Source organism: Monodon monoceros, unplaced genomic scaffold, assembly GCF_005190385.1.
Source record: "Monodon monoceros isolate NGI ecotype Baffin Bay Population unplaced genomic scaffold, NGI_Narwhal_1 Super_Scaffold_6, whole genome shotgun sequence".
NCBI classification, from domain to species: domain Eukaryota; kingdom Metazoa; phylum Chordata; class Mammalia; order Artiodactyla; family Monodontidae; genus Monodon; species Monodon monoceros.
Window position 1 is genome coordinate 11,242,104 of NW_021703783.1, and position 26,398 is coordinate 11,268,501.

General features: G+C 41.3%; 1 protein-coding gene across 1 annotated transcript; it reads right to left on the reverse strand.

Moving 5' to 3' along the window:
* Positions 1–190: 190 nt before the first annotated feature.
* ARHGDIB (Rho GDP dissociation inhibitor beta) lies at positions 191–18,258 on the reverse strand. Its single transcript, XM_029205294.1, has 6 exons — positions 18,194–18,258; positions 9,151–9,331; positions 8,365–8,448; positions 6,418–6,494; positions 2,961–3,024; positions 191–876 (listed from the first exon to the last, which is right to left on the reverse strand). The coding sequence occupies exons 2-6, from the start codon at positions 9,323–9,325 to the stop codon at positions 677–679; spliced, it is 600 nt and encodes a 199-aa protein (XP_029061127.1). The 5' UTR covers positions 9,326–9,331; positions 18,194–18,258; the 3' UTR covers positions 191–676.
* Positions 18,259–26,398: the final 8,140 nt, after the last annotated feature.

Sequence of the window (26,398 nt, forward strand, 5' to 3'; positions counted from 1 at the left end):
GATTTCCTACCATTCCTATCCTGAAAGCTCATTGCCCATCGCACTGGAACAGGGGAACGAGACTGTTCCCAATGATGTGACACCACGTGTGCTGTGCTCTGCCCCAGTCCCTCTGAGGAAACTCATGAATGGGAACCATCCGGTTACCATATTTGTTTGAAGGAAGAAAGCAAAGAAATGAGGGTCTCAATCTGATCATACAACTGTTTTATTCTTGTACTCTTGTGCTGTTTACAGTGTCTCCCAGTGAAGAAGAACCCCAGTTGGCAGGGAATGTGATTAGGGACCTTCAGTGAATCAGCAGCAACCACAGGAGAATCCAGGGATGGGAAGGAGATACAGGGACCCAAGGCAAAAGGACTGTTAGTGCTAGTTTGCCCATTTCCTGGCCTCTAGTTGCTCGAATGGGAATAAAAGAGGGAATATTAAATGATTGTCTGCTGGGATGGAGAACCGGGCAGATCTGGCTATGAGAGGGGATCAGAAGCGTGGGGGCAGGATTAAAGCCTGGGTTTTAAGCATCTTGTTCGGGGGACCACTGTGAGAGACAGTGTGGGAGAGGATGCAGCGATAAGAGAAGGTGGAGGTTGCTGGAGATGGGGCTCAGCTGTGATCAGGGAGGAGGGACGGGGCTCTTCTGGGTGGCAAAGGTAGGGAAAGGGATGGGCAGAGGCGCTCATTCTGTCCAGTCCTTCTTGATGGACAGGCTCCACTCCCAGGTAAGGTGGTCGTGCTTGTCATCATCCGTGAAGAAGGATTTGTTGTGGTAAGTGCCTCGAGCCAGCATGCCCTTGGGGGCCTCCTCAGTTGGAGTCAGAAACTCATACTCCTCTGGCCGAGGCCCGTAGCTGCCAACCATGAATGTTGCTTTATCCACTGGGAAGAAAGAAAAGCTCATTAGGGTGAAAGCCTGGTAGAGGGAAAACAAACACTGCACACTGAAGAATTTGGAGCACAGCTCACTGTGATCAAAGCCAAGAGCAATGGTTTCCAATCTTGGCTAAATACCAGATTTACCTGGGGCAACTTTTTTATTTTCTCTTAAAAACATTTTTTTAAAAAAATTGGAGTTCTTTTGAATAATACACTATTCTTTGACCCACTCCCAAAGGTTAGTGATCTGCTGTGGGTCCCAAGCATCAGTGTCTTTAAAACACATTACAGATGATTTTGAGATTCAGGAAGGTGGGGAATCAGTGCCCTAAATCCATGGGGATCTAGACTCTTTTTATGGAGATGTAGCAGATTATACCATAAAAAAAATCCCAGGTGGTCAAAAGGTACAAACTCCCAGTTATAAGATAAGTAAGTCCTGGGGATGGAATGCACAGCATGGTGACCATCGTTAAAAGTACTCTAGTGTATATTTGGAAGTTGCTGAGAGAGTTGATATTAAAAGTTCTCAACACAAGAAAAAAGCATTGTAACTATGTGTGGTGATGGGTATTAACTAAACTTTTGGTAATCATTCTGCAATATATACATATATCAGATCATTATGCTATAAGCCTCAAAATGATACAATGTTATATGTCAATTCTATCTCCATAAAAAAATATCTCAAACTAGTTGAGACTTGAGTTCTGGCTTCAGCTCTGCAACTACCTAACACTTTGGAGCCTCTCTTTCTTTTCTATATAATGAACTTCAAGGGTCTTCTATATACAAACTATCATTCTATGAACAGTTGGAGGAGATAAGGTAACAGCTGGGGATCAGAATGAACAGAATTCATGGATGGAATAATTAAATGGAAAGGAAAACCCAATAATTTGGTAAAAACAAAAAATAGTGATGAACTGGGACAGATGGTAAAAATAGCCAACCAAAGTTATTAATAGGTAACTGGGTTATATATTAAGAATAGTAGGGATTAGAAAGTATAAATAAAGGTAGGTAGGCAGGCAGGTGACATTTAGTTAGCTGTTGTTTTGAATAAGCTTGGAGGAACCGCTACAGACACCTCATCGACCTCTTGCCCAAGTGAAGCACCACAGTCTTTACGCCCAAAGGAAAATAATAAACTGAACTATTTTTTCATGAGACTAGGTATTGGAACGATCAACCAAGATCTTTCAGGTTAACAATCTTCTGTGGCATTTGAGTCACTGAGTGGTTCTCTATGTCATGCAAATGGATCAGCATCTTCCCTAGCGCTCATTGATCGATTTGGAGGAACTGACCTACAGCACCTTCCCTAGCCCTCATTGATCGATTTGGAGGAACTGACCTACACATTATTGTTTCAGACTTCCGGGGGATGCTGTTTGACACCTTCAGGTAAAAGGGAACTTTACAAGTGCTTCCATCAGCCTTCCACCGTTCACTTCTCCCTGGCCATATTAATGGAAGACAACTGAAGACAGGTTCCCACGGCATGTACCGCTTAGGTGCAACTTGTCGAGAAAACTGCACGTTAAGTAATGTGATATTATTTGTTTCAGTTACAAAGCTTTTCTCGATTCTAGAAAGAGTACTTTTTTCTATTTCTTTGTTTATGAAATTGAGCACTGTCCCTACCCCTCTGCCCCGCCACCTGCCCCCCGTATGCTGCTACCACCTCCCATTGGATAGGTCTTTCCTATCTCGGATTTCTCTGACACCCAGGTTTTATACTTGTGAACTGCTTTTTTTTTTTTTTTTTTTAATTTTAAGACTACATTTATGTACTTTGATTCAAACTTATCTTGGTTACTCTTCCCCTTTATAAGTAATAAAGTTGAATTCCAGAAGCTGAATGCTGAGGGTTAGTGGCTGACCCAGTCTTAACTAAGTTTCCTGAATACAGACCTTGCCATTAATACGTAGGTCAGAAGTATATGTGTGCCTCTCACAGGGTGAGTGTCCACAGCTGTCATCAGATTCTTAAAAGAGTTTAGGGCTAAAAGTTGCTAATAACCTGAAGTTTAAGTGTCGGTGAGAAGCAGAGTTTGGGACAGTGGAAAGTGTTGATACTTTACCTTTCACTCCAGTCCGGTAGGTGTGTTGAACATATTTCAGTCCTGACACAATATCCCTGTTCACCTGTAGGTGGGAAGGATTCAAGCGATTCGGATTAGAGAGGATCTTTCATTTTCCCTCATCTTTCATGCTGATCCTACCTAGCTGAGGCTTCTCTGAGGATGAAAGGACTGAAGATTTGGTTCAGAATAAGTTACTACTGTCTTTTAGCGCGGTGATGAGGCAGACATTGGAGAGAGGAGGTCACAAGACTCAACGTTACCAACCTGGTTGTAACTGTCTAATACTGTGATTTTTGGTGTCAGGGATGGGATGGTTAATTACAACATTGTCTCAATATTCTTCATTGCATTTCTCCTTCCTCAATGGTCCAGAGAATGGTCTTGATCTCCCCTCCCTGATATTACTGGCCAGAAGACCATCCTCGTTTTAGGTTACAAAGGTACCCATGGAAACTATTGTGTAAATATCTGAAAAATCCTAACTTCAGAAATGATCCACCTAACATATGAAAAACAAGCAAAGAGAAAAGCCGTAATGGAAAATCAGGTCTAGAAGGTGACTTTGCCTGGAATGTAACTGTGATTGGAGCCTAGAGATGAGGGGATGCGTCACAGGAAAACATCCCCCTCATATGTAAATAATGGGTGAAATCCATTTACATCTGTATTTTGGATGGCTGTCATTTTCAGACGTTGTCTGAGATCTTGCCACTTTCCCAAGCCTTTCAAAGAAAATTTACTAAAGCAGAATGAAAATATAGACAGCCCAAGCACTTTGTTTTTCCATGATTCATTCTACCTAGGACTGAACTGGTCTCTCTGTTAATTTTATACAGTGGTCATGTTTACACAAACAAATTAAAGTGGGCATGGCAGCATTAGCTGGATGGCTTGGTTAATTGTTCGCCGATGTAAGAATTAAAGCATCTTAAAAATAGGTTCTCCTCGACAATAGGTAGGACTCCCTTTTTGTTTTGGACGGAATAGTTAAAGCAATCTGTCAGTGCTACATTTTGTTTCATTGGCAATGAGGTAGCACAGCCGTGAATATTGCCAGCTGAGGTTTGAAACTGTCACTCAGTAAAATCTGTAGCATAAACCTACCAAAAGCAGACAGAAAGAAAACAGCTTCATTGAAGAAACTGTGATGAAATGAAACCCAAACTTTCTAATTCCTCTGACTTCCACATGTGGCTCATAGAAATAGGAAAAATGAATGCATCTTTCTAGAAGTCTCTAAGCTGGTCTTCTGGGCCTAGTAGAAGATGTGGTCTGGTGGTTAAAAGACCAAAAAACAGGAATGGTGGCAGAGTAGTAAATAAGGGCTTCAAAATAAAGAGATTCCTGTTTTTCTACTGCTCAATAGAGGGTTCATTTAACATAAATGTGGTTGAAACAGACGAAAGAAAAGTATAAATATTCCTAGTTATTCTCTTCCTCTGCCAGCACATCCCTCCCAATTGTCTTTTCCACCCCAGGAAAAGACAGTTTACTGGGAGCATGAATAAAAGTGAGAGCCGGGCTTCCCTGGTGGTGCAGTGGTTGAGAGTCCGCCTGTCGATGAAGGGGACATGGGTTCGTGCCCCGGTCCGGGAAGATCTCACATGCCGCGGAGCGGCTGGGCCCGTGAGCCATGGCCGCTGAGCCTGCGCGTCCAGAGCCTTTGCTCCGCAACGGGAGAGGCCACAGCAGTGAGAGGCCCGCGTACCGCAAAAAAAACCCAACACACAAACAAACAACAAAAAACTGAGAGCCATGGAAATCACATATACCACATCTCCTTGGGAGGCAGAAGGAAAAGGGGAAGAAACTAAAAGAACCATCCCAGTTTTTGGAGAGTGTTTTTAAGTTTTGAGGGAGACAGAGAACTTTGAGAGCAACTAAGAGAGTTAATGAAAGAGGATTCTAGGGTGTGTTGCTGGTGTTATGAATGCAAACTTTCTTGGACATTTTTCAAAAGACATCAGTAAAGATTTAAATCACTTTCCAATTACATATTTTCAGTTTGGAACTGGTGTTTCTTCCTCGATCCATGCTGGGACAGGCCACAGGGAGGTTCGACTTTATGTGGGTTACACATAGAGAGTGACCTTTCCCTGTTAGAGACAAGGCCAAATCTCTGAAGTGGATGGGACTTGAAAACTGCTCCTCCATCGCCTTCATGTGTAATCCTGACTGCCGAGGACCCAACCCCGGCCTTGCCACCCATGGCAGAAGCCCACGCACCAGACCTTTCCTTCTCATCTTATTCACATCAACATTTCTTTTTGAATTTTATTTATTTATTTTTATACAGCAGGTTCCTATTAGTTATCTATCTTATACATATTAATGTATATGTGTCAATCCCAACTGCTTATTAAATTGAAAAATTAAGGCAGTAGCATTAATGATTTGAAATTGGACTGATGTGAAACCCATCTGAAGCATATTTGGATACAATGCCTTACTAAACTCTCAGGTGCTTTAGTAATAAATACAGGAAACAAGTAAGTGACTATTATAGAGTGTCTATTATAGAGTAGGCATCAACAAATATTTTCAGAAGGAAATTATTTTGAGGCATATTTGTATGTGGTGTGGAATGATTGTCCATGGACCCTGAATCATATCCTGAACCTTGGAGAAAGAAGGGCTGGTGTACAAATAGAGAGGGCAGATGGGGTCTTTGTTGGTGGAGCCCAAGCCCTGGAGGAAGTGACCAAGTGGGAGTGAGGGGCAACCAAAGCACATATAAGCAATTAAATGCAAACAGTGAATTTCTAACTCATTTGTTTTCAAAGTCAAGGTTACTTTTCTCCTTGATTTTGGTTGCTCACTGGGATGTGGGCCTATTCATTCTATGTCAGTTTATCTCCTATTTAGTTTTGCTCTTACTTGTTTACCTGCTGTACAACTAAATTGTAATTTCCAGTTATTTACCAAGCACCACACCCCCTGGATTTATATATCCTTGAGTAATTAGAGCTGAGGCTCTAGCTGTTCTATTTTCTTTTCCTATTAATTGATTCATTCATTTATCTATTTCTCAATAAACAGTCATGAACTATCTACCATTTTAAAAGTTTTGCTTGAAATATTGCAAAGAAGTGATAGATAGTCTCTCCCTATCTCAAGGTGTTTAGGTTGAATAGGGGAGAAATGATACAAATGGTATAATACAAATTAATGTGTGTCTTGTGGATGGGAGTATTAGAAGGTCCCAGGAGAGGGATCCCATTGGCTTCAGTGATCAAGGGAGAGTCCAAGGGAAGGGTCCTGGCTGGAAAAAGGCATGAAGCAAAGGTGCACCTGTAACAGGTAGAGCCCAGGATTGGGGAGAGGACAGTCCAGGGAAAAAAGAGAAATAAACAAAAAGTATGCCAACGTGATAACGCAAGAAATTTGATTTTTTCTTCCTCTGATTATAGGAAGGATTTAAACTTTATTAAAACATACACAACCAGATACTTACTTTGAAGTTAATTTTGACTCTATATTCAACACCTTCCTTTAGCACAAAGGTTTCTTTTTTGAGGGCTTCCAGATCCCCTGTAGAAGTGGATTTTGAAAGAGTTAATTCTCCTCAGAAGGACATTCACAAGGAGATGAATGAAGTTGAAGCTCCAGAGCCATTTGCTGGGCTCCTCAGAGCAACATGGTCCACATGGTCCTCAAGTCAAAGAATGTCTGAGATTAGTTGCTGCACAAAAACACATTTGAAATGCCTGAAATCTTGCAGCCAGATGTGAAAGAAATGTGATAGAGCTTTTCCCCAAGTTTGACTGCAACCTTAAGGATATGTAAGATGTTATGGTTAAAGACTCTGCCCCCACCCCTCAAATAAAGAAATAGGAGAAAAATATTATATGAGTGCCAGCTATTTTTTTGTAGATTTGTTAGCATTTGTGGTGTTTTATGGCTTTAAAAAATGTACTCATTTGGTTCCTTTTTATCATTCTAAAAAAATTTCACTTTTGTACTTAATTTTGCTTTTGCATTTGCAATTTCATATTATTTTTCTTAAGGAAAAGGAAACATCACTTAAGTTATAAAAGCTCCAGGCTCCATAAAACTGAGATCTGCCCCTAATTAGAGAAGTGATCTTTCTCTGCTCCTCTCCCAACGTGATCCTGTATAATTTGACATTCGGGGTGACTGTGTGTGTGTGTGTATGTTTTGCACAATTCTGTGCACCTGCTTCATGTACAGAGTTGGTACCAGCATCCTATGTATACATCTGGGATTCACCTCTATAGCTTTTTTGTGACAGAAAACTGAATTTGGTTTTCTTGCTGCTGGGAAAAGAGGACAGAGACCAAGTTTTCCCTGCAATATCATCAAGCCCTCTGAACAGAGCAGGTTTCCTTAGCGCTAATTCAGACCTTATCTTGCAAAATGATGGTTGTACCTGGTAACTTTACGCAGTTTCGCACAGGAAGAGGTCTGAGGTCCGATGAGAGAGAGAGAGAGAGAGAGAGTTTCTCTCTTGGAGAAATGCTAGAACGTGGAGGTAGCTGAATGTATGCTCTAATGATTTCGGTTGAATAGGAAGTGTGTCTTAGCCTCCAATTTCCTCTCTCTGACAAAAAGCCCATAAAAGGTAAAGAGTGGATGTGTCCTGTGTGAGGGGAACCACCTTGCTTTTAAGCCTACTGTTCTAGAGTCATGCTTTATTCTGTCTCATGAGTCCATTTTTTGAATCTAGTAATAATTTTTGGTTTTTTACTAAAGACCTGCCTTTCATGCCCCAAACCCCTAGCTCAGTGGCCCTTTCCTCATTCCTCCCATTTGCCAATTTTCCCCAAATCAGCCACCTTCCCCGTCTCTCCTCATTTCCTCCAGACCTAAGTCACAATAAAGTGAAAGAAAATAACATGTTAATTTGTACATCTTTAGTGGGGGAAGTTGCTTCTTTAAAAGAATCAGAGCTTTAAGTTAAATAATGTGTATTTAACAGTGGAATTCCTAGCATTATTCAGGAGGTCTTAGATTTCTTCCTGTCTTCGGGTAAGTTCTGTAGCTGATGCAAGGTCAATATTTTCTCTGATGTTTAGATTGTATAAATATTACCATTTCAGAAGCATACAGCTTGCTTCTTAACATTTCCATCAGCAGTCTTTTTACACAAATAGTAATTCTCCTGCTACCATGTGGAGATAAAAATCTGAAGTAAATATGATACAGGTAGATATATCCAGTACTTACACCTGACCCCTTTTCAATTAGAGACAGAGATTGGGCTTTTCATTAAGCACAGTAAATACTGTGAAAACTATGATTTGTGAACTGGGCTCAGCGTACCTTACTAGAATTCACTTTACTAGGATGTTTCTCTTTTTTTGCTGGGACAGAAGACAAAAACCAGTTTGCCCAGTGATGCCATTAGGCCCCACTAAACAGAACAGATGTGTCCACTTACCAGTGAGGTCCATGGTGATGGGTCCTGGGGCACTTTCACAAACCAGGGTAAGACGGGTGACAGTGACATTGGGGGCTGTTGGGTCTGCAGGATTCAAAAGGGAATGTAAGCACAGAGAGGAGGTATTTGCGTACTCGTGTGTGTGTGTGTGTGTGTGTGTGTGTGTGTGTGTGTGTGCATTTAAAGTAGGAGAGAGAGAAGAAAACAAAGAAAAGGGATATCTCCATCTGGAGGAGAAAAGAAATGGAAGTGGCTGATTCACCATGCCTGGTCTTAGTGGCCTTATACATTACAGTGATGCTATTTCTGCTTCAGGTCCTTGTAGGTCCATCTCAATCCTCAATAGCAGACATCTCCTGAGTGGCTATGGGTACTCTGCTGGTTAGTCACGGCCCATCCATATCTCTGGGCCATGTCTTAGTTCACCATTGCCTATGTGTATGTGGAAGAGATGGTTATTTAGGTAAGGAGTGAGAAGGAGAAAGAGAAGAAAAAGAGAGAAGGTGAGCAATCGTGGAGAGAAGACAATTCTGAGTGGTAGTCTGAAATTCCTTCTAAACCCTCCCTATGTGTTATTTTTATCTGTGTCAATGTCAACTTGCACCTTATCTCCAAAGAAAGCTTAATTATCTGGTCCATAACTTGATTCGGCACATAGAGATTGCACCTCACTCACTTAACCCTGGGAGCACTTGGTACACTTTCCTTTGCAACTGCTCCTGAGTAGCTGAAATGTCTGCCTTGTCAGTGCCCCTCCACCTGCCCCGCATCTCGGCACACACGCACCTGCTACCACAGGCCCGTCCCCCAGGAGCGTTTTCTTGTACTTCGCTAGACTTTCATCATCTTTGTCCATCTCCTGCAGCTCCTTCAGGGACTTCTGTGGTGGAGGCTTGTAACTGAGCTTGCCATCCAGCTCTTCATCCTCCTCCAGGTGTGGTTCTGGGGCCTTTTCAGTCATTTTGATCTAGAGAGCGAGGGAGGGAGAGAAAGAAGGAGAGAGAGAGAGAATGGTCTATTAGCCAAAAGTCAGTGGATATGAACGATGTTTGTGGGGCTGTTCTTAGCACTATTTTTGCCCTAATGAACTTGTGTAATTGTCAGGGATTTTCCAGATTTCCCCCTAATTCAGCCTCATTCTATTTCACAAAATAAGAATATAATGCATTCCAGGCTTTCCTTTCACATGCCTGAATGTTACCGTACTGGGATGTGTCCCTCCTGTTCACTGAATGAAACTGACAGAAAATAAGTAACTCTTCGGGAATCCTGTAAAACAAGTGAAACAACATAGTACAGCTGTCCCGGACGATAATGAGTGTCCCTAGCTCATATACTTATAGAAATTATCACAGTCCTCCAAATCCAGCCAGCCTTGCCAGTGTCAAAGTGCTCAGTGTGTACAATCCCAGTTATGATGGTTTCAAGTACGTGCTAAAAAATGTTAGCTCTTTCCCATTCATTGAATCTTTCCCTGACCTCCTACAAGAGCTCAAAGGTAACTCATGAGAAGTTGTAGGTCCCTGTGATACCTGCCTGAGTGTCTGATTGGTTTTCACCCAACACTGCTAATAATTCCTTGAGCGCAGGTACTAAGTGTTGTGTTTCTCTTGAATCTCCCAAGACACTGAAATAGTTCAGCCATTTTATAAGCGTTCATTCATTGACTTAATAGGTTCTATATATAAAGATCTTCTGTTCTTTTGAAATGACACAAAATAGCAAAGGACTCTAAATTCCTCCAGACATATTGTAACTGTGTCTTTAGTACCTTCTATCAATTTCCACTTCCCTTTTAGTACTTCTCTACCCTCTCGAGATTTCCCCTGACCTTATGCTCTAAGACCTCACCTGGGCATACTCTGGGGTCTGTCTTCTTCCATCATCATTTATATTTACTTGTTTTGTGTTAAAACATTGAGGGAAGATCTAATAAAATTATTCACACATAAGTGTTGATGAATGAATAATAAATTTAAAAATTATTCCTCTTAGGGCATGTAAAGTCAGAGCTTTTCAGAGCTGAAATGAACCTTAGAGGTAATATATTCCAAACCCTAATTTAATCATTGAGAACCTTGAAACCCAGAGGTTAAAAGAATTGCCCAAGTTCACATAGTGGGGTGAGATGCCATGTCTTAATAAAGAGGAAGAAATCTCTACTGGAAGAATTTCAGGCCCCATGGCTGGAAGCAATGGAGCTATTTGGGGGAAACAAGGGAGATATTTGGAGAAGGAGATAATGTCCTGATTTCCTTTTGTTCTGCTCTGAGGGTAACTCTCTTCCCTGTTTTGGGTAAAGGCTTTAGTGCTCGGAAGTGGCAGAACACTAAGTAAATACCTATCACATCTCATCCTGAGTGACTCTTCAAATCTCTAAAAAGTCCCCTGAGAGTGAAGCTGTGTCTGGCCAAAATCAGTTACGGTTTTGAGTCTCAATGTCACTATTATTGGCAACAGGAAGAAAAATAATTTGGAAGTGAAGCCAAACAAAAGCAGTTTTAACAGAATAAAAAAAAGGGAAGGAAAAGAAATCATATCTTCTGGCTCATCAATCCTCTTCCAGCAAAATAACAAGCCAAACACTGTGACTCTTGGATCAACTCTGAAAACAGTATTGCAATGCCCAGGTCCACTTCCTGTGTAGGAAGGAAGCATGTAGGCCTGTTCCTATGGCAACTCTTGCTTCAGCTACAGAACCCACTCCACTCAGAGTTGAGCCTCTAGAGAAGATCACAATAAACAGAGTGACTAACTCAACTCATGTTACAAAAAACACCCAGGGAAAGTGAATGAACTGGTTGGAAAAACAATGTAGGATGCAGTGGGTGGAGGTTGTAGGTTGTGGGTAGTTTAAGGACAACCATTAAGTCACACATAAAGAGCAACCCAGAGGAGAGTAATCAGATGAGACAGGTCCTCCTCTGGAGCCTGACCAGATATCCAGGGTAGAGGTCACATAAGAAACCTGCAGACAGAGCATCAGGAAAGCTATCTACAGATGAAAGCATCTCAGGCCCCATAGGCAGTACTTTCTGGAATATATTGCTTGGTTCTAACAAGTCATGTGCTTGAAGTTTGACCATGAGATGATGACATCACAGAAGATCATGGCGACTTTAATAACCTAGGGAATTGTAATTCTGCACCCTCAAATCTCAATTTTGAAAGGAGAGAGAGAGAGATAGAGACAGAGACAGAGACAGAGAGAGAGAAAGATCTGGTCTAGGACAGCATTTCCTAACTTCTCACAGTGTAATCACTGACAAGTTAATTTATCTGTCATCTAGAGCTTGATCTTTTCATTAGTGAATCTGAGACTTGTGTCACTTTTAAATTTCCTTGATTCATTACAGATACAATAATTGCTCTATAAAAATGAGCCAAAAATTTATTTAAAGGCATTGAAGATCAGAGGATAATGTGCGATTACTATATGAAATTGTAGAAGTCAAGAGGAGGAAATTCGGGACTACATGAAAATAATCTGGTCTAATTATATAGCATAAAAAAAAGAGATATGAAGTCAGATGACCCCAAACCAGTTCACTCTGGAGAGCTGATTGGAAAAAAAGATGAAAATGTCATAATATGGCAAATAAAGGACTGGAAACCACTTCTCAGGGAAGGGCCTTTTGAAAGCAAAATTAAGGTCACAAATATATGATGAGCATCTTACAAGACACTGTACTTTAGCACATACTGGTATTTGTTATTCTCCGAAGTGGAGAAGACATTGGAGGAAGAGCAATCTAGCCATATCAAAAAGCCCAGCTTGTTTGACTGATGGTTCTTAATCTTTTTGGAGATTACAAAGCTCTTTAAAAATTGGGTAAGGGTCATGGTCCTTATAAAAGGAAAAAAGGAAAAAGCCCATGAAATTGTGCATGCAGTACAGGGGTTCATGGACTCCTGAAGTCCTTTGTAGATTCTACTGAAGTTCATGATTAAGAACATGACCTTGAAACTGTAACTTTTGGAAACAATGAAGCAGAGCGTTGAGTGTTAAAGGGGAAGCTTGCTTGTCTCTGAAGCCTGGCCAGACCAATGACACAACTCAGCCTCAAGCCACGGATCCTGTCTGTGAGCCTGGAACGTTGGCCCTCAGAAGCAGGAGAAGATACCATGTAACATCTGGATCTGACCACAAGCCCAGCAGAAGAGCGACAGTGCACAGGAGGCAGTTTTAGGGAAGAGTCCTGGGTCAATCTATTTGATTTTGGGTAATTATTCCCTCACCGAACTAGGCCCCATCATGCATGAGTTTTCATTCTGGCTTTGCCACTAGCTAGCTGTAACCCTGGGAGCAAATGTTCCAACTGCTGTGATCTTCCTTTCCTCATCTCGGGAAGTGAGGGGTTAGGGCAGACCATCTCTAGGTGCTTTCCTTTTCTAAGGCCTTTACCTGTAGTCAAGTGTCAGCTAAATTGCCATTCCGTTACCTTATTTCACCGGTGTATATAAGAGACTACCTACCTCTGTTTTACTATTTCAAATTTATGTGAATTCCCCAAAGAGCCTACATTTTCAATTTCACAGTTCATTTCCGGGGAACTTCAGATTCTCCCAAAGTCCCAACTGGTTTATATACCTTGACAATGGTTTCCCAGACTACCTGTGTGTGTATATTGAATTACAAATACAATTTTCCTTTTTTTTTTTTTTTATAATTTTTACTGTTTTTTTTTTTTTTGGCCGCACCGTGCAGCTTGAACGACTTCAGTTCCCTGACCAGGGGTTGAACCTGGACCGTGGCAGTGAAAGCCCGGAATCCTAACCACTAGGCCACCAGGGAACTCCCTCATTTTTCTCTTTTCCATTTTATGGGTGCTGCTGAAGTGAAAATAGTAATTTTATGGAAATTCCAGACTTTTTTCTAATCTCATCATCTAAAGAACAGCTGGTTTTGTAATTGATGATAATAATTCTAACAGTTATCACACATAGTGCTAAATGCTGTCACGAGGATTATCTCATTTAGTCCTCACCACAACCTTAAGGACGGCTGTTATCACCATTCCCTTCTACAGACCAGGAAACTAAAGGTGAGGTAAGTAATTTGCCCAAGAAGACTTGTTGTGTAAGCGGCAGAATGAATATCTGAGCCCGGGTGGTCTGACCTGAGGCTCTACGCTCTGTCGCTCCAGCTCTCTTTATTAAGAAGTAATAATGAAACTGGAGAGCTCTGGAGAGCTCGTTTGGTCATTGTGGGAATCTCCCTGGGGGGTGCACAGGCAGAGATAAGTGCTGCTTTGCAAAACTCTGCAGGGCAGCTTTAGCAAGTCAGGGAAGTGTCACATAAAGAGGGTTTTCAGTGCAACTAGGCTCCGTGTCCCCTTGCGCAAGTCACTGAACCTCTGCTCCAGTTTTGGCCTCTGCAAAATGAAATCATTGCGTTAAAACATCTCTGAGACCCCTTCATAATTCAATGACCCTAATGCTCCTTAAGTTAAAGAAGCCTGTAAAACAAGAAAGGGAAAGAGGAAGTGGAGGTGAGGTTGGGGAGAACCCAGCCCATCAGCACAGAACGTTCTTGTTGGGGTCTGCTCACCTCCCTCTGCAGCTCACCCCCTGTTCCACAAAGAGCAGGGTTGTTTTGTTTGTTTGTTTCTTTGTAGGTTGTTTTTGACTTTGGTTCTTTACACAGTAGAAGTGAAATGGAGAACTATCAATTTTTTATTTCATAAGGCCCCAAAGCACATACGCTTTTTTTTTTTATGTGCTCACCACTCTACTTATCTGTTTCCTGCTTCACAGATGCCCACACATGTGAATTTTCACAACAAACCCACACACACCCATGTTTAGTATTCAGTGAAACAGTGCCAAGATTTAGATGGGCTGAGTCAGCAACTTAATCCTCTCAGGCTCAATTAAAATGCCAAATTAAATTAGGGTGGGTACTCATGGCATGAGTATAACATAGCACAAATCGGTGTTTTTGCTTACAAATTCAGTGAAATTTCCAAGACACTGAAAGTGAAATGCACTTAAGAATTTACCAGTCTCCAGGATGGAGCACACTCTACTGGTTCATTAAGGCAGTTCTAAATAATTGGAGGGCAAGAAAAGGTAAAACTCTTGAGTTTAGATGAAACAAATCACCTGGTTAATTCATAGAAAGATGACCCTGTATGTCTCCTGGAACTTGAGCTTTGAGACCGATGGGCCAGAAATTCAAATTGTGTATCCACGATTGACTTTTTATGGGACTAAAGCCAGTTATTAACCTCATCGAGCCCAAGTTTTTCCACCAGTAAAGTGGGAATAATAATCTTTCTTTACAGGGTTGAAGAGTGGGGAAAACATGAAAAGTTCTTGGACTGTCCTGGTCAATAGTAGATGTTCAATAACACTCTATTCGCTTCCTCTCCTCCTTTCCTGGTGACGCTGTCTGTTTTGCTACAGTTTCAGCTTCAGCAAGGTAACTGACTGCCAGACACCAATGCTTTCTTTTGGATCTGCAGTGTTGACAAGCTCATCTCCTTCCTTCTTAAAAATAGATTTTGTCTCTTTGAGGAGTACGAAAGAGACAAGAAGTTCTGGGAACTGCAAGGATTGTTTATGAACTGAGTCAGCCATAAAATGGGACTGTCACTATTATATTTCTTTAAAAAGCAATTTAATTTTAGATTCTATTTATTGCTCCCTTTCATAAGTGAAGCCAAGGGTCACTCTGTGAATGATGGGAAATGACAGGAGACACAGGCACAGCTAATGGAGAGAATTCCCTCTGGCTCTGGAGCAAAGTACAGTGGAGACTTAACTCATGCCCCAAAGTTGCCAGATCATGCTTCTTAGATGCACAGGCCGGGAGTATTAGATAAAAGAGTAAAGTGGAGGGAGAGAGAGAGACAAATGTGGAAGTCACAGAAGTAGGGGATTTCCGTCAGAGAAGTACCTACGTGAGCATCAGCTTTCCCTGTCATCTTCGTTTCCCAATGTCCAGGATATGCCCACTTTCCCCAAATCTGGGGTTGTAGCTTTCCAGCAGGTCATGGAGAGCTGGACCCTCTCAGGGCTAGTGGAGGATGATTTGTGTCTGCTTTGCTGTCTACGTGGTAATTTGGCTCATTTGGGGAATCCAAGTTTATCCTTCGGGACTCCAGAAGCTGTCCTGTTTCTGGCTTCCTTTCTGGTGTGTCACTATTCCCTAGTGACTGAGAGGAATTGGTGCTTCCAGGGCTCCTCAGAGCTGCTCTTTACCACCCCCCACCAAGAACATCTGAAAGTGCAGTGCTGGATAAGAGGACCCAACCCCATGCCTGAGAGGACAGTGTCTTGTTACACTGTCTTGTCACCATAAACATTAAGATCAATCAGAGGAGGGTACAGGCTCCTAGAAGCAGAATTCTTTAGCATTTCCCTTGAAAGAATTATTTCCTGAGAAATAATACATCATTCCTTCCCGGACATTCATAGTACAGATGGTCTGCTGATACTGAGGGCACGGGACTCAGAGCATCCATGGATTTTAGTATCAAGGAAGAAGGGGGGTGGTCCTAGGACCAGTGCCCCGTGGACACCCAGATTCATATGCAAAAGGAGAGAGAACTCAGCAGACGCATTCATCTCTTTCCTGAGCCTCTACTGTGTGAAGTCACTCTACTTTCACAAACGTTCATTTTAAATAATCCTCAAAGGAAACTGCATTAAGGCGGCCATTATTGGGCAAAAGACTACACTGCAATTATTCGATCCATTCACAGAGGTTTTAAATTAAGCATGAAAAGTTAGACAGAAGTAGAGACAATTTTTATAAGCACAAATGGTGAATATCAGCCCCTCTAAGAAAACCCAAGTGAATTTTTACAAGCTCTGGCTGTGGAAACCAGAATGTGTGCAAACCAGCAGGGAGGGACTCAGTGATTCTTCATTGAATGGATAAATGTTGAAGTTTCAGGAGTAACATGAGACCCATCTCTGGGGGTGCCAGTATGGACTCTAACCCAAGATCCTGGGTGACAGTAACACTGACCCAGGAACAAGGATGCTCAGAATGTGGGATTAAAGAATATTTCTTCCTTGGGCATTTCCTAAAATGTCCCTCTGAGGCATTGTAGCTACTGGTTCTTTTTTGCACCAGTGTGTGACCTTAGCCAAGTCATTGAACACTTCTGAGCCTTCCTGTCCTCACTGTGTCCTCTCAGAATTCAGATTTATAAATTTCTCATACCAGGTCTGACCCAAAGAAGGCCCTCCACGTAAGTTGTTTCTCTTTCTCTATCTGCTTAATTTTTACTCCCCCCAAAGCATCTCTCTTCCTGCCAGCTGAAGTTTGAAATTTATTGTGCTCCCATGAATTGGTCGGGGCGCTCATCTTTCCATCCGATTGACTCTGCTGTTCTGAGCTTCCACTGAAAACAGAACCTTGACATTGCTCAGAGGATACTTCCTGAGGGACAAACTCACGGTCTCCCAAATAAGGACCGAATTCCAATGCCTGGAAGATGCCAGCATTTGTTCGGCTAAAACCTGGTTATTCCACGTGTGCTGGATCTGTGCGGTATGGATGGGGAATGAACTATTCTCTCAGAAGTCCACACACCTCAGGAAATAATAAGATGATCTTACTATGTCTGTGTCATATCTGGATTTGGGAGGGATCTTTCCTTATAAAGGTAATGAAACAAAGCAATGGCGAAGGTGAATGATGGTTGCCTGTGACTGGACTCTCTGGGGCCAGCACAGACCGCTTGATTCTCTTTGCTTAATCATTCCTGCACTGAGGCTCCAACATGCTAACCCTGAATTCAGTGGTTCTTGGTCTCTATGTGAAGGGGTGACTATGGGACCTCCATGTAGGAGAAATCTGCATTCCCCGAGCCTGAGCAGAAGAACAGCTCAGAGTTTATCAGACCCATGCCACAAGTTACCCTAGGTCCAGAGTTTAATTACAGACCACTTTCTAAAACATGCTGCCTAGGACATCCTCTAAAAAGGAAGAAAGTATTTCCGGTCACACCTAAAGCACTTCTCATGGCTGCCAAATTCAGACCCTGACATTTTGAAGGCCCACTGACTGGGGGTCCTATCTGAGCCCACTTGGACTTTTCTAGAATGTATCTCTTAATAAATTGTTTGGTGTCTTCTGTGTTTGCTTTTAGTTCTCTCAGAGGTAAAGAGCTGGTCTTTGGCAACAACAGCACTTATCTTTTTGCCCATCTCACTGGCTTTTGCTAATGGTAGAAATGCTATCCCTGTAGAATGATGAGTAAATAGCCATGCTCCCCCTTGGATAATTAAATCCCACTGTACCCTAGGGGAGGCTTTCATTATGCATTTCTCTTACATCCCCAGAAAATTCTTAAGTGGAAAAGAGCTTAATATTTGACAACTTTGAACCATTTTTTTTCTTTTCAACCAGTCTCTTTAAAGTCTGCCTATAAACAGGAAACCACACGTCTCCACCCTAGCAGAAACCCACCATCCACCAACGCGTTTCGTATCAGTTTGGATCTACAGTCTTTTTGCTTCTGAGCTTGGCCAGATGCCGGCTCCAACCTTGTAGGAACCTGGCCAGGCACGCCCAGTGGGTACATTCAGAGCCTTTTTCCAGGACATCCAGAATTTATCTCCTGGGCTGCAGCACTCACCCTCCCTCACCGAGGTGCCTCCCCTGAGTCACGGCTGCCACTCCCGCTCTCCCGCTCTGACTTCCCCTTCTCTGCAGCCTCCTTAGGTACTTTCTTTTCATAAAGTTTGTTTTAAAGAGGCACAGCCCCTCTCAAAAAAATAAACCGTAGAGGACTGTAGTCTTGTGTAGAGATTCCTCCATTTGTCTGTGCTCACCTGTAGCCTCCCCTACCCTGAAGGTATTTCAACTTACATTCAAGGGTTCACGTCTCCGTCCTGGGTGCCTCTGTCTCTCAAGGCTGACTTCTGAGCACTGGCAGTTAGAACAGGAAGGAAGTTGTGAGAGAAAAAAAAAAAAAAGTTTTAAACCTACTTGAAGAGGAAACCCTGGGCTGTCTCAAATCCTGTTCCTTTGCGCTGTGTATCTCTTGATCAGCCAACTCTGAACAGCATTCCTGACAATTCATGGCACATGTGAGAGCATGGCCACCCATGTGAACACGGATATACCTGAGTGTTCAGACAAGGGTCTGGAGCTTATAACTGTGCGTCCTATGGATAATTGTGTGGATATGTCTAAAAATCAATTTCAGTGCATACGCTTCTGAGGCAAGTAATCTAAAACCAGTAGCAGAAAATTCACATAGACCTTGCTTTGTATCACTAACTTCTGTTCCTTTGGGGTCTCTGCCAGCTTCCTTATCAGCCAGATATTTTGAAAGTTAGCTGGTAGTGAATGCAGGGTGCTAAGACATCATGAATTTTAACTACATGTATTTAGCCCTAAATCTTAACATTTGTCCTCAAACTGAGCTTTAGAGTTTTGTTGGTCATAATTTCAAGATGTAGCGTGTATTCCAGCACAAACCATCAAATGTTATTTATTGTAGTTTTCACTAATTTTTCTTTTAAATTAAAAGAAGCCAAAGCACTGTTTTGATTAAACCTCGGAATGCAGATTACAAAATAAAACTTCATTAATTCATAGTCTTCTAACTGAGAACTTGTTATAATTTTACAAGTGCTAAAACTGTCTTTGTACCTTATTTGAGGAAATGGCTTGTGAAGTAATTTAAATGGAAACAAGTTGCAGAGGCCATATTTAAATCATTTGAGGGAACAAACAGTTTTTAAAGCACCCAAGCCACATTTTCACTAGACATTTCCATTGTTGCTGCCAATAATAAATGCTTATTTGTATTAATATTTCAATATTCAGTATTTACATTGTTCTAATATGTTTAGAGCTGACTAATTATGCAAACTGACATTTATTATGAGAAACTGACATTTATTTTGTAGTCATTTAAATGTAGTGCATTCTGTTCACTTCATTTAGTAAGTTGATGCCACCAGCTAGATCTTATCCTTAGTCAATGGAACTGAAATAAGTAAGGAGGTGGTGGTCATCTGATGGGAGAAAAGAGATTAATCTAGAAAAATATGAAAAGGAAAACAGCATAGAATTAAAATTAATAAAAGTGAGGAAAACCAAATACAGATTTAGTCTATAAATTTCAAAATGATGTAGATAGAACATAGCCTTTGAAACAAAGTCTCTGACCGTATTATAAATAAAAGCGAATATTAATTTACACAGAAGATAGTAAAGTTTGTAGCTCAGAGCTCTCAAGAAGGGACATATTTCTTCTTTCAATAATATTTTTTGAGCACATAATTCCTCCAGGTATTGTTCTAGACACTGCATATAAATACAAGGTATCTAGATACAGCAGTAGGCAACAGACAATCTCAAAATCTCTGCTCTCTTGTGGAATTTATGTTCTAGGGGAGACAGACAATTGAAAAATAACATAGAATAACATAGGTAGAGTTACCATATGATCCAGCAATCCCACTCCTGGGCACATATCCAAAAAGAGCGAAACCTATAATTATAAAAGATACATGCACCCCAATGTTCACAGCAGCATTATTTACAGTAGCCAAGACATGGAAGCAACCTAAATGTCCATTGACAGATGAATGGATAAAGAAGACATGGTATATATATATATATATATATATATATATATATATATATATATATAGAAGGTATATATAGACATGGTATATATATATGATGGAATATTACTCAGCCATTAAAAATAATGAAATAATGCCATTTGCAGCAACATGAATGGACCTAGAGATTGTCATACGAAGTGAAGTAAGTCAGACAGAGAAAGACAAGTATCATATGATATCACTTACATGTGGAATCTAAAAAAAATGATACAAATGAACTTATTTACAAAACAGAAAAAGGCTCATAGATGTAGAAAACAAACTTATAGTTACCAAAGGGGAAAGGGGGAGGGAGGGATAAATTAGGAGATTAGGAGCTTGGGATTAACAGATACACACTACTGTACATAAAACAGATAAACAACAAGGACCTACTATATAGCACAGGGAACTATATTCAGTACATTGTAATAACCTATACTGGAAAAGAATCAGGTGTACAGAAGCATCTGTACACCTGAAACTAACACAACATTGTAACTCAACTATACTTCAATAAAAAACAACAACATAGGTAGAATAAATTATTTGGAACAAGAAGGATTTGAAAAATTGGGAGTGGTAGATTCAATGGATGCCACTACCCATTTCTCATGCTCTTAGGGAAGCCATCACTATTCAAAAAGGGCATTTTTTTTCTTCTAAACCCAATATGTCCTCACAATTTTTCTTAATGCACTGCTTTAGGCACAGACATTGGAAGGTATGGAAACCTCTAAAAGTGTCTGTAAAAGAAATATGTATGTATGCAGTGTGTGTAATTTATTGGGGGAGGAGAGAGAACTCATAGCTTTCATCAAATTTTCAAGGAGGTCCGTGACCTCAAATGAATTAAGAGTTGCTAATGTAGAATAGAGCCTCTTCTTGATAATATAATGATGGACTTTCAGTAAGTAGGAGGACAATTGCCATATTCTTCTAAAATATCTTCCAGCATCACTGTCAGGGTTGGGATCTACCTGAAATTACCATTTCTCATTTTCTTCTGTTGCAGTTCATTTTTCACATGTATTTTTTATCGGATGAGAAAACTGAGATTAAGAGTTTCCGTCAAGAAGATTAACATGGCAGACATCCCCCTTCTAGCCCATGCTGACAAAGATGTGTTATGTACCAAGGCTCCCAGCTCCATATCTGAGCTTCTGGAAGTGTACGAAAATGCCTGTCATGGTAGTAAGATGCTCTTACTCTAATGACCTTAGGTCTGTAATGGCAAATGAAATCAATGGAACTGGGAAATTTGCACAGGAATTTCTGGAACACAATCAAAACTTTTAAGTATTTTCCAGCTTTCCTTTGCTGCTATAAGGATACTGAAATGTCAATTCTAGGCAAATTTTCCATGGTACCTTCATCATGAGCCTGAAAAAGTGACGGATGACTGCAGACTGTTGAAACTTCCCCTTTCTGCAGAGACATATTTCGTTTTGTTTTTTTTTTTTAATTTAAAAAGCATATATTAAGCATTCTGTTAACCGGCATTTTTAAAGCGCCTTCTAGGGACATCATATGATGTTAAATAAGGCCTTCCACAGACTTAAACTAGATGCATTTGAAATAAAATAGATGTAAAGTTCTATATCTAAATAACTAGAAAAAAGAAAAGGAAGTTCTAAAAGTTGAGAATAAAAAGAGTTGAGATTGTCTTGGAAGTTACTCCCAAGGCTGTAGCAGACAACAGATTTAGCAGACAATCAAGTGTGATGTGTCAGATGGTGGGAGGGTGGACAGTTCAACTTTGGACTCTCTCAGTAATACTGTCCTGATCACATGTATATATTGTACTATTAGAATGTGGGCTAGCCATGCTAGGTGACACATGGAGTATTATGTTAATGCAGACACAGTATTTCAAGAAAAATGTTGGCTAACTACATACGTTCTAGATGAGACCAACAAGCTTGGTGGGGATGTGGAGGAGGGCTGACCAGAGGGAAAATTCTAGAAACTATCAGAATAATTACTGAAGAAACTAAGGATGTTTAAGCCAGGAGAAGAGAAGTTCACAGTGTTGGTGAAAATGCTATTGACATTGCAGAAATCACCAAAATCAACTCTAAATACATCCATCGTGATCAAAAATTGTCTGAGCTCAAAACTAGCGTTATTCTCTCATCATTTGATGGAGTAAAAACTTGAATGTTTTAGTTCCCTCCGTTCTCCCCAAATTAGACCATGCACAGCTAGGTCATAGCACAAGGCCTGGGTTCTAACGGCTTCTTGCCTTCAGAGGTGCCATCAGGATCTGAGTCTGAGGACTGAACTTGTTCTTAGGGAGTCTTCTCTTTTGGCCTGGTGCTTTTATATTAAACAGAGAAGAAGAACGACAATTCAGAGGGCTAATCTCGTTTTTGTTTTGTTTTTTTTAATTTAAAAAGTATATATTAAGCATTCTGTTAACCAGCATTTTTAAAGCACCTTCTAGGGCCATCATATGATGTTAAATAAGGCCTTCCACAGACTTAAACTAGATGCATTTGAGATAAAATTTCTGCAGGGAAGAAATTTCTCTCTGCCAGTGACAAATTCTGAGAGAGTCACAGAGTGGTAGGAGCTGTCGTTTTGGACCAGAGCTTTTACCTCTTCAGAGCAGTTCCTCAGAGCTATATGAGAGGCTGACTCCCAGGCTACAGTCCTCAGTAAGATCCCCAGATAAAACTTAACTCACAAATTTTAGGCTGCGCAAATTTTCTTCAGTCGACAGACATCTCAAAGGAACTCTTCAACTTCAGTCCTCAAAGAGATGTGGGATTTGCATCCCACCATTGCCTCCACCCACCTGCACAGACATATTTCTTGGAGGGAAAATAAACTCTCAGGGAAGACTTTCTGCCGCAAGAGCTATTCATTCTGCAATGTGTCCTTGAGGCCCAAACAGCACCTGGGGTGGAGCGGAGAGCTGCAGTTCAGGCAGATATCCTGGCTCTGTGTCTTCCTGTCCTTGTATCCTTAGGACAATGGTTTCACTCCTCTGAGCCTTAGTTTTTTCTCTTCTGTAAAAGAAGGCTGATATCCAACTTCGGCGTTGCTGGAAGGGTTGGAAATGATGTGTGAGAAAATCATATAGCAGCATCCCTACTTCAGAGTAAGTGCTCAATAAATGGTCCAGCCTAAGAAAATCATCACCACCATCACATTCTGATCCTTATTACTGCAGAGCAAATGTTAGAATAACTAGAAAAGAGTCATTTTCATCTCAGTGCTTATAATCAGCCTGCATGCATATCCAATATTACCTCTTTCGCTGAACCTTTCCACTGCTGATCCAAACAAGTGTGTAATTTTTCTCTGAACCCCTAGAGTGTGCACTGTTTATACAAATATAATTTAGTACCTTAGTAAACACTGCCGTGTATTATTTAGTGATTATTTTATGAATATTAGTCTCATTTCTCCACCCAAATACAAATTGCAGGAGGAAAGGTCTGTGTTTTACATAACTTGTAGTCTTTGGAATGCCCAGTGTAAGGCTTGACCAAATCATGCCAGAATTGAAGTTTTTTAGTAGAAGTGTATCTATCTAAACTAGACAGAATTACCTACATTCTACCCCTGATTCCATCTCCTTCCTGTGGTGAGAATATTGCCTTGGGGAAGGATGAGTATGAGTATGGTCACCTGTCTGCAGGGGTCAATGAGACCAACCTTTCTTTTTCTTTCTTTCTTTCATATATATGACATTTTAACTACATTATTCAGGGTTCCATAGCCTTGGCATAAAGACTCATTTCTTAATTCCACAAACTCTTAATCTTTCCCAGTCCACAGCATGCTACGACCTGTGCACAGGTACAGAGATAAACAAGACACAGAACTAGACCTGTGCAGCTAGTCCTTGTTGCCAGGGATGTAATGGGGGAAAACAGAAATAAACAAATGGAAAACTTTTTGTGAGCCTAGGAAAAGTAATATACATGAGGTATTATGAGAGCACTAAGTAAGGATATCAGAGAAGGCTTCTTGGAGGAAGTGACTACAATGCTCAGTCTCAAAGCATAGTAGGTGTTGGGTTGTTGACATGGGGAGGGTTGGAAGGGGAGGAGAAGGCATTTGAGGAAAGTGGAAATGAGCAAAGGAGTGGCATCCTAAAATAATGTGGTATGTGCAGGGGATTACAAGGAAGCAGCTCAGGGTGGCTGGACCTCAAAGTGCACATTACATACGGCGGAGAAGCATGCCTGGAGCGGGGTAGGTGCAGGTCCAGGTCACAGTGGACCCCTTACACTATGTAAACAAGGAGCTTGGCCTTGATCCTGTCCGTGATCAGAGCCATTGAAAGTGAAGGAGGGACAGGATCGATTTTGTGTTTTCCTTTGCAGTTTACTCTGGTAGCTGTGTAGATGGATTCAATGAGAACAAAACCAGTTTGGAGACTGTTTAGGCCCGAACTAGAGACAGAGGTGATCAGATTCGAGAAAGATTTAGGTGCAATCGGCATGGCTTGGTGATTAACGAGACGTGAAGGATGAGAGTGAGAAGGAGTGAGGAATCACAGGTGACTTATGGGTTTCTTGCTAGGATGAGTGGGTCCTTGGTAGGAATACCAGCTGAGATAGAGAACACAGAGGAATGAACAGAGGTATTGGGGGAGTAATGACTTGAGTTTGGACATGTTGAGTATTGAGTTTGAAAGACACTGGGTCATTTCTAGGAAGTGATTTCAGACAGTAAGTGTGATGTATAAAACTGGATTTCAACCTTAAGTTAATGATTTATGCTTCATCAGGCTATGGGCAGTAGTTTAAACCAGGTTACCCTAAGTGCGGTCTGAGGATCGGCAGATCAGCGTCGCCCAGGAATTTGCTAGAAATGCAAATTCTTAGGCCTGATTTCAGAACTATTGTATCAGAATCTCAGGGGTTGGGGCCAGGAAGCTGTTTTAAAAAAACTCTGCAGGTAAATTTAAAGTTTGGGAAACACTGGTTTAATTATGTAAATGGGTGAGATCTCCCATTGCTGAACCCACTTTTTTTTTTTTTTCTGGTACCTGGGCCTCTCACTGTTGTGGCCTCTCCTGTTGCGGGGCACAGGCTCCGGACGCGCAGGCTCAGCGGCCATGGCTCACGGGCCCAGCCGCTCCGCGGCATGTGGGATCTTCCCGGACCGGGGCATGAACCCGCGTCCCCTGCATCGGCAGGCGGACTCTCAACCACTGCGCCACCAGGGAAGCCCTGAACTGACTTATTAGTTTTAGGAAGGTTTTAAAATATAGAGTCCTTAGGATTTTCTAATCATGTCATCTGTGAATAGAAACAGTTGTTTTCCCTTGTTTCCAGTCTTTGTGGTTTCTATTATTTTATGCCTGATTGCACTGGCCAGAACTTTCAGTCCCGTGTTGATAAGAGTGATGAGAGCAGACATCCTTGACTTGTTCCCGAGCTTAGAGAGAAAGCATTCAGCCTTTCATAATTAAATGTGATGTTAACTGTAGGTTTTTTGTGGATGGTCTTTATTAGTTTCCCTCTATTTCTAGTTTTTTGAGAGTTTTTATCATGAATGTCTGCCAGATTTTGTGAAATGGTTTTTCTGCATCAGTTAGTAGGATCATAGAATTTTTCTTCTTTAGTCTGTTGATATAGTGAATTATGTTGATTGAGTTTTGAATATTGAACAAATCTTGCGTATATGGAATAAATCCCACTTGGTCTTGACGTATTAGTATTTTTATATATTGCTGTATTGGATATGCTAATATTTTAAGGAATTTTACATCCAAATTCATGGGCGATATTGGTCTGTACTTTTCCTTTTTACTGTTTTTGTTTGATTTTGGTGTGAAAAGTTTCATGTGGTATGGGTGAAGGGGTCAGTTGTATGGTGATAGATGGTAACTAGATAACTAGACTTGCGATGATCACTTTGTAGTGTATACAGATGTTAAACTATAATTCTTACACCTGAATCTTACATAAAAATAATTTTTAAAACTCATGAGAGTAAAACTGGCGTCATAAAATGAGTGGGGAAGCCTACCTTTCTTTCTATTTTCTGAAAGAGAATATTGTATTATTATTATTTTTTTTTGCGGTACGCGGGCCTCTCACTGCTGTGGCCGCTCCCGTTGCGGAGCACAGGCTCCGGACGCGCAGGCTCAGTGGCCATGGCTCCGCGGCAAGTGGGATCTTCCCGGACCGGGGCACGAACCCGTGTCCCCTCCATCGGCAGGCGGACTCCCAACCGCTGCGCCACCAGGGAAGCCCGAGAATATTGTACTTTTAATGAAGTTATTTTTTCAAGCTTAATAATGTCGTTCTGGAGAATCCCTTAGCGTGGTAGGTGTTAAGGGAAGGAAGGACTGGCCCTGTGCATTCCTCCTCCACATTTAGAGTGTTCCTCTCTAGGGTCCCTTGTGCATTAGTAGAGTGGGAAGCTCAGTCTAGGAGATTCAAAATGTGGAGGAGATGCGTGTCTGACGTGTGTCTTCCGACTC